Here is an 8,814-nt window from a genome sequence, read left to right on the forward strand (position 1 = left end):
GAATATGACACCCTAATTCTAATATTGTTTATCACTAATGTTTTCATATCATATAATGTAGTAATGCATTTCACCAACATGTATATTTACTATGATATATCATTCAATACGTAGGAAGTACGTATATTGAATATTGAAACACGAAACATAACAAAAGATCAAAATGAAAATCCATAATCACAAAAGGCTAAAGATACTTATTATCCACAATTAGTGAAACAAGACAGTTGCCACCTTGTTTTACTTTTTACTAGTAGTATAGTTTGTGCTTCCTAGTTCACATGGAAACTTCACATGACACAAAATGAATGACTTTTCAAGAAGGATGTGTGTTTCTCTTGCTGAGCAGTCTTATTTTGGTATTGCAAGCAAATGTTTCTTGATCACACAACCAAATCTATGGTATGATTATGTAATGAATGATTGCCAAGAAGGGGCCAAATCAATAAGTTAATGCAAGTACATAAATATAGGAACATGAAGCTTTTGTGTTTGCTAGAAACTCAAGTCTTAGTTCTAAGCTAAAAGGTGCTCGTGCTTGAGTCATATTTATATCTGTTTAGCACACAAGGTAGAAGGAAGGAAAAACATATACTACAAAATCAGCTACAAAATGAGTACTAGTAGGATTCAAACAAGAACTTCCAAGCTATGGACCTAAAAAGGAATTCTTGAAAGATTTGAATTTAACACAACATTTGGCACATTGTAGGAAAATCCCAGGAAGGATCACTCATCATTGCGTTGAGCTCGAAATCAGGAAACTGTGCCTCCTTTTTCCCCTTTTGGACATAGAAGCCTTCTTGTTTGTGATCCATTACATACGCAGAAACCTTATCCAAGTAGCTGCAACGTGGGGCTTCATATCCACTCACGAAGAAGCTCGAAAGTGGCTTGTTATTATCCTCAAAGTATGCTGTATGTTGTTGATACTATAAGAAGTGTGATTGGTACTTGTCTGGGGAAGACTATGAGCAACAGTGTGTTTCTTGATTGCTGCTGTTTGGGAGGCTAGGTTGAAAATGTTTCGTATATACAAAGAGAGCGCGGAGTTGCAAGTGATGCTAATTGAGCCACAAAGTGATAAGCGCGAGCAGCCTCTTCAGCTGCGTCGAATGTGCCCAACCACATTAGTCCTTATACGCATGATAGAGTCTTATCTTTAATGCATAATCCTGCTTATTTCCGTTTTGTTTGAGGGAAAATAATTGAGATTTTGAAAAAATTAAGGTTTATAATTTACACAGCTCATATGTCTGACTAAGAACGAGGAAATACATAGAGATTTGAAACTCAAAAGACAACAGAAATACACAGCACTCTAATTCCACACATTTTGAACCAAAATAACCGTGTATTAAAAAAATGTGTGTTAAAAACAACATGATGAGACCAAAACTGCAACAGATTTTGCCTCACTGGCAAAACCCCAACTGCACAAATGAACCAAACAAAAATATCTCACGAACCACAACAGACCTCTTTGGTCGGGGAATCTCCATCATCCCCGACCTCACTGCAAAAAGAAGACAACAAAACTCATTTTCCTTTTGGTGATTGACAACTGCTTTATACAAGATAGTCTACATACGCATCCAAAGCTCAGCCAAACAACCAACCAGGTTGATGCACAAACCAGTTGCAGGTGATCGCTGCAACATCTCTCATCTGAAAGAATTGACGAACAATATACGAATGAGATAAATACGGAGGAGAGGACTGCTGCCCTTTCTCAGCCATGACTCTACGATGGCAGAATCGACTGCAATGCAAGCTGTTGTTGAGGCTGTAAGGACGACCATGTCGAGGCAAGGGTTGATGGAGGCAGTGTATGTTGTAACTGTCTCAACAAATTTATCATTCGATTAGCTGTTTGCTCTGTCGCAAGATCTTTTCCTGCACAGATAACCTGCAATGGAGACGTCACAATACTGAAATAACGAAGTCCACTAGCTGAGTTGTGTATAGAAAAGTTTTAGATGACACAGAAGGCGAGAAAGGGGATGCAAAACTAACCTCAGCAAATACGGAAACAATTTTAGGAAGATACTGGTTGTTGGGTCCCAAAACGTCTGTATCAGACCTGTCGCAGCAGACAAGATTGTCAAATGTTTAAGTGAAGATATGATCAAAAAATATTTGGAGGCAGAGCAATGTAAGGCGCTCACCTCTCAACCATTGAGCAAAGCTGGTCGTGAACAACTTTTGCTTCAAGAATATCATTTTTAATTGGCAAGCAATTCAGCCAGGCAGGAATTACCTATGACATAACCAACCATTATATGCGAGGCCTTAATCAAATATCCAGATAAGTGATAACACTACACATAGCTGAACCAACTGAGCAGACGCACAAGCACTTCATAGTCAAGATAGGATCTCTATAACCAATCTTTAAAGTGTTAAATTTATGAAACTGATAACAAAATGAATAAAATACCTGAGCTGAATCAATGCTGTCACGATGGAATTGGCATATCTTTCCCAGAGCGGAAACAGCATTATCATATGCCATCACATTTTCTGGCTGTGAAGCATTGGGATGCCTGATAACAACATTTAGCCTTGAAAGAGCCTCTGTAAAAGTAATAGCCAAATGCAGCATAAGATATCAAGAAGATAAAGTGTATTCTGCATGCATGTATGTGTGCAATCACATCTTACCTCCAACAAGTGGTTTAAACGCAGAACCACCAAACTCGGCACACACGCCAAGCCCATACACAGCAGCCTGAGAACAAATTTGAGGCAACTCAGAGATGCACACATAACATAATTGACATTGGGTGATAATCAAATTGACAATTAAGATGTAAACAAACCTGGCGAACATCTGCATTTTCATCATTGCATGCTTCAAAGAGGAAAGGAAGGTATGTGTCGTAATACCTGATTTAGATAAAAAGAAATGCATAAGAAATTACAAAACTTCAACCAAATCCAAAAGCTATGGCATCCATGCATACTTGAGAGCTGCTTCACGGCACTGTTCAGCCACATCATCAAAAATGCAAATAGCAATTCTTCTCTCTTCAGCTGTCTTATCATTACCCTGCCGAGAATGGGGGGAATACAATCTTAGAAAAAAAGAAACACAGACAAAAAATATATATAGATGAACTTCTGGTACTGTTAAAACATCTTCCGCAGCAATTCCTTAGGGATCATCTTCAACAGAAGTAAGCCATAGCCATAAAAAAGGAGGCCATAGTGACACAAGTCACAAATGAGACGTACCCACATCGGCATCAGATATGATGACAATTCTTCGAAGAAAGGCAAGAAGGAGGCCTTAAATGTTTTAATCAAGGTTCCCAAAATTTCTCCCACCTGAACAAGCATACAAAATTGTAATCTCAGTTATAAATTAACATAATTTAACAACAACGAAAGAGCTACGAGGAACACAGAAAATGACTAACTTGGTCAAACACTTCTTCTTCTTGCTCGTTTTCCTCTTTTAGCAATTCTCCTTCCTCTGCATCAAAATCTTCAGCTTTGGCTCTCTCAGATCTCTCTCCTTTTCTACTTGAGCTAGCTGTAAGCACATGCTTTATCTCTTCAACAATGCTTCTGACCTGACCCTCATGTAAAAGCAGTCCAGAAATCTGAGAGGACAGAAGGCAGAGTGAATGATTATAACAATCAGGATAGCCCTTCATGCATGAAGCTTATATTATATCAACCAATGAGGAAAGATAAAATAAGCAAATAGCTCATCTAAACCAAAGCCCCAAACTGCACTGAGGATTATGGCTATATGTGCAAAGCAGAAATCTAGCAGCCAATATAAACATAAATTCGAGTTGCTTAAGTGAAAAATCCGAAAATCTACTGCTACAGCTGATGAAATCTAAATGATTGAGACATAAAACTAATTACTTTAAGGAGCCCAGGCCTCAGCTAAACTACAGTTGTTCAAGATGTAAAATCTAGCAGTCATTATTTTATTATTGAAGAACAACTCTCTGGAAACTAATCACTTTGAGGAACCCAGGCCTCAGCTAAAAGACAAAAACAAGAAGTCTGCAGCATAAACAAAAATCAACTGAAGATGTAAAACCTAGCTACAATTAACTCTCGCACTCACAGTTTCCTTTGTAATTGTGAAACAAACATAGAATTTCCGAGAAGATGGATTAGTCTTTTTCTTGCATCTACTAGAGCTTTTAGCAAGCATACAAGATGACGGGGCAGAAACAATAAACATCAAATATGAACCAACTAGTTAAGGGTGGCCCAATATTGGTTATAAGTACCCACCTGGACACATTCATTCAGTGCGTCTAGCATATTTGCACATATCTCTGTATCAGGCTCCTGCATGATTAAAAAGTAGCTAATGTAACAGTGCACATATCAAGGCTACAACCAAAATAAGTTTCTTCACATATCAAGGCTACAACCAAAATAAGTTTCAGCACCTTATGTAGAGCTTCTACTAAGGCAGGAATAATGTAGTCAGACAACTTCTTAACATATTGCTCATTATGGCCCTGAGCGATACCTTTCTCCACAGCCAGTTTTGCAGATCGTAATAGCTCCGGCATTGCTAGAAATCAACAGCAAATATTCTTGAACACGTATGGCATTGTTATACAGTAATAAGCACAAAATTAAGCAAGTCTATAATACCTGAAACAGCAGCTTTCCTGACTTCTTCATGGAAATAAAATTTCAAAAGGGGAACCAAAATTGGCGCAATCTATACCAATTATGACAGAGAGTGACAATCTAAAACTGTTCCAACTATCATATACAAAGTAAACACCAATGTACATTCACCAACCTGATCAATCCATGGGTAGAAACCCTCTTTTAACTCATCAGCATAGCAACACAGCATATTACAAGCAGTGGCCTTCTCTTCGAGGACACTGGTTTTAATTCCTATTCTTTTATCACCGAGTGTGATGGTTTCCATGCTGGAATATAGTAAAAAATTGAATTAAGAAATTGGAGCTAAACAAAAAGGACAAAATTAAGTAGGATAAGTTTAGACTGTCAAATCACTAGTGTAGAGTAATAGCAAGAAACAATAACATAAATATGATCCAATATGTAAAAGTGGTTGGATTTAGGAGTTCCCTGTTGCACTTAAAGTGTCACTAAGCATCCATATCAAGTAAAATGAATGAAGGAAACCTTTCATCATCCGATTCATCAATTTCATTGTCAGAATCAGCAGATGTGATGGTCACGTCAGGCTTTAGCTGGGCAGATTGAATCAAAGGAGGCATGACTATGCTCATGTAAGGTAAGAAATCCTGTCCCAAGCACTTGCAAAGTCTGGCCAATGCCTAAAGCAGAAAATAAGGTAATAGTTACAGAAAATATAAATAAGCAATATAAAGATATTCAAGCTCCTCAGCATTCATGTCCAGAGCCTTTGTCCTAGCGGCAAAACGCGTAGACATTATTGTATGAGGTGTTGAGTTCGAGCCCTCTTGACATTAGTTGTAATTTCCTCCTTTCTATAGGAGTTTATTTTTTTTATAAAAATAAAAAAAAAAGCTCCTCAGCATTCACGGCAACATAGCATACTTGTAACATGTAACTAGTAGTGGGATCATCTGTCTCCATTTGTGATCCTTGCAATGAACTAAGCACATCCATGACCTGCAATTGGAAGAGGGAGAGGTGTTAAAAGGAAGCACGACATGATAAATTGTATAGAGTATACTATACATAAGTAAAAAAAGTCAAGAGGTAAAGCATCATGCAAAAAAAAAATGTGAGAACTATGTCACTGGTTCTTCACCTTCTTAGCATCCTCCTTAAATATATCCTTTCCAACAGCCATCCCTACCAAGCTGATGCACTCCATTGCTTTTGCACGAAGCATGCGGTTAGACTTGTCTGTTGCATTCACCAATATAGTTTTCAGGTAAGGCATAACTGCATCATAATATTTCTTGAAGAGTTCCTGCCAGAACATCCAGCGATTAAGCATTTAAGTACAGCAATTATTACTAAGTCACAGAACCAATATTCATTGGCGCACCTGAGATGAATCTGCAACTGATGCCAATGCAGTTAAGGCACCCTCCTGCACCATTTGTTTGGAATTCTGCAATTTAGAGAACATATCTAGTTTAGATTATTATCACATATGCACTCCTATAGCTAAAATTCGTGTAACTTGTTTATCATATAATTTTTCAACTTTTGCACCTGCAGCAATATAAGTAACTTATGAACTATCCCGTCCAAGTAAGGTGTCAAAATTTCTGGAGTACAATTTTCGCTGAAGTTGAGAACAGCTGAGGCTGCATGTGCCTGCACTCGAGGATTTTGGAAATCATCCATAGATGCAGCCAGTGCTGGCAGCACCCGTTGATGGTACTGAACTTGCAAGTCTGGACCCAAATCAGTTGACAGCTGGCCAATTGCATTAATGGCGGCCCATCTCACACGAGGATGAGGATGTTGAAAAGAATTCAAGACCATGTTCACGACTTGCTCCAAATTCTTAATCATTACCTACAGAAATAGATTACAATCGGAAATCCGTCAACAAAAAAAGTTACAAAGCTAGGCAACAAAATCACAGCCTTAATTAAATCAGTTATTAACACATACAGTAACTCTTTTCCATAATTGACGAATGAAAAAACGAAGAGAAGCAACTATCACCATGACCATCAATGAACAAGACAGTCAACAAGATTTGAGTCCCACTAAAAATGCAAAACTAAAAGATGAACATGCTCTTCTTTCCTACCAAAATTTGTGATGGAAGAGAAAACGTGATGTAATTACTAATACCCTAAACTGCTAAGTCAAATAGTAATACATTAACTATGCACCCTACCAGATAACAAGTGTTGTACAGATATGAACATAAGTCAAACACCAGTGAGTTCAAATGACACAGCAAAACCTGGACACAAATATGAAATGCTCATCATATTTATACCTTGGAACAACCCTCAGCAATCTGTGCAAGCGCAATGAGAGCGGCATGATGCTTCTGCCACTCAGGAGCAGATAGATAAGCTGACAACTGATCAGACGCCACAGGAACAATAGTGTTCCCACCAAGTGAGATTGCCAGCCTATCCAAACACTCCTGCCCAACACTGTAGTTACTCGTCTCGCCTGCATCCTCATCCTTAGTCTCTGCACTGTGCCATGCCGGATCATCCTCCACATCCGTAAGCATCTTCATCAAGATAGCAAACAGCCTGCTAATGAATTGCGGCATCTTCCGCATCATCCCAGGCGCTCTCTCCCGCGCTTCCGCAAGCGTGATCACGAATTCAATGGCCAAATGCTGCGTCCCTTCTTCCAAGCTCTCGGCCTCCGCTATCTGCAGCATCGAGCCCACCACGTCGACAATCTGCCGGCGTAGGAACCGCGGCTCCGTTCCGGCCAATTCTATCAGCAGCTCCAGAGCCTCCTGCGCGGTGGCTTCCTGCCCCGAGTTCAGAGCCTCAGTCAACGTCCTCATCATGGCCGGAAGCAAATCCTGGAACCTATCCCGATCACTGGAGCTCGATAAGCACTGGATGAAATTGATAACAGCGCTCAGAGCAGCAATCTTCACATCCGGATTGGGGGAGTTATTCAGCACATTCAGGAACACCGTGTGCAAATCAGTGATATACGGAATGAGCGTTTCTCCGATGAATTGAGCCAATTGCGAGAACATCAGGAACGACGATTCCTGCAATTTGGGGGAAGTAGCAGTCACGCATTGGAACATGAAGGGCAGAATCTCCGGCCACTGGTTATCGGGTATAAGCGAGGAGGCAAGCTCGGAAATGGTATCGCAGAGCTTTTTAATAATCGATTTCGATTCCTCGCTCTGGATAGCGGAAAGGAGGATATTCTTCACGGCGGAGCGACTCGACTCGGTGAGGTGCGGCCAGATGAAGGATTCATCCCGAGTCAACTGCTTCCGGAGGAGGATTGCCGCCATGGCGCGCGACTCGAGGTGGGCGGAGGAGGAGAGGAGGTGAGCGAGCTTGAGCGCGAGCGAGTTAGGATCGTTCTGCTTCAGCAAATTGAAGATCGACTCAGCTTGGGAGCGCTGCTCGTTGGCGGAGGACATCAAATGGGAGATCAGGGTCTCGAAGGGGGCCGGGTCGGGACCGAGAACCGCCATCAGCTGCGCTTGCTGGAGCTGAGTCGACTCGGCATCCATCGCACTGAGATTCAGTAATTAGGGTTTTTTTTCAATTTCCTTACCGGTAAGTGGATCGAGAAATGTCACACGCAGTGGAGGTGTATGTGTAACTGTATATGACAGACTGACTATAGAGGGAGGGGGATAAGTTTACTATCCGGTTTCGATGCCAAACGAGGAAGGGAATGTACAACTACTCAATGCGCGGAGCACAAGGTATCGAAGTGGAGGGAAAATAAAGCGGTGTGAATGTAATGATGATAACGGTGGGGCTAATTAGGGCAAGGTATATTTGAATTATGATTCGCTGTTATTTAAAATATGAATAACTCAAGAATGATTATTGAATGGACAAATATTTGCCATTTACTATTTCTCTATTTTTAATCATTTCATCTTTGTCTTTGATTATTCAAATGTGAAATATTCCCATACTAAAAAAATAGATAAAATTATAAACAACATTGTTTTAACGTACAATTGACAAAGTAAGAGAGAAAAGAAAAATAGGGTCGAAAATAGTGTTAATGGATTATAGAGTTCACATTTAGAATTATATGTAGGGTTAGTATTTGTTTAAAACTTTTCATTTTTAGAATTAGTATAATTTTTTCTTTTTCTACTTTATCTCTCTTTATTTTTAAATGAATAGTTAAATGTGATAAAATAGAATAAAAAATACT

The 8,814-nt window shown here is 39.6% G+C and overlaps 1 protein-coding gene across 1 annotated transcript; it reads right to left on the minus strand.

The window, feature by feature from the left end:
- Positions 1-1,334: 1,334 nt before the first annotated feature.
- Positions 1,335-8,381, minus strand: LOC121765338 (importin-5-like). Its single transcript, XM_042161450.1, has 19 exons — positions 6,920-8,381; positions 6,175-6,483; positions 6,005-6,070; positions 5,762-5,926; positions 5,545-5,619; positions 5,146-5,300; positions 4,790-4,925; positions 4,636-4,705; positions 4,425-4,552; positions 4,264-4,320; positions 3,423-3,608; positions 3,238-3,330; positions 2,967-3,052; positions 2,823-2,889; positions 2,665-2,731; positions 2,441-2,577; positions 2,169-2,260; positions 2,017-2,083; positions 1,335-1,909 (listed from the first exon to the last, which is right to left on the minus strand). Exons 1-19 carry the CDS (start codon positions 8,147-8,149, stop codon positions 1,745-1,747), a joined length of 3,351 nt encoding a protein of 1,116 aa, XP_042017384.1. The 5' UTR covers positions 8,150-8,381; the 3' UTR covers positions 1,335-1,744.
- Positions 8,382-8,814: the final 433 nt, after the last annotated feature.

Source organism: Salvia splendens, chromosome 14, assembly GCF_004379255.2.
Source record: "Salvia splendens isolate huo1 chromosome 14, SspV2, whole genome shotgun sequence".
Taxonomy (NCBI): Eukaryota; Viridiplantae; Streptophyta; class Magnoliopsida; order Lamiales; family Lamiaceae; genus Salvia; species Salvia splendens.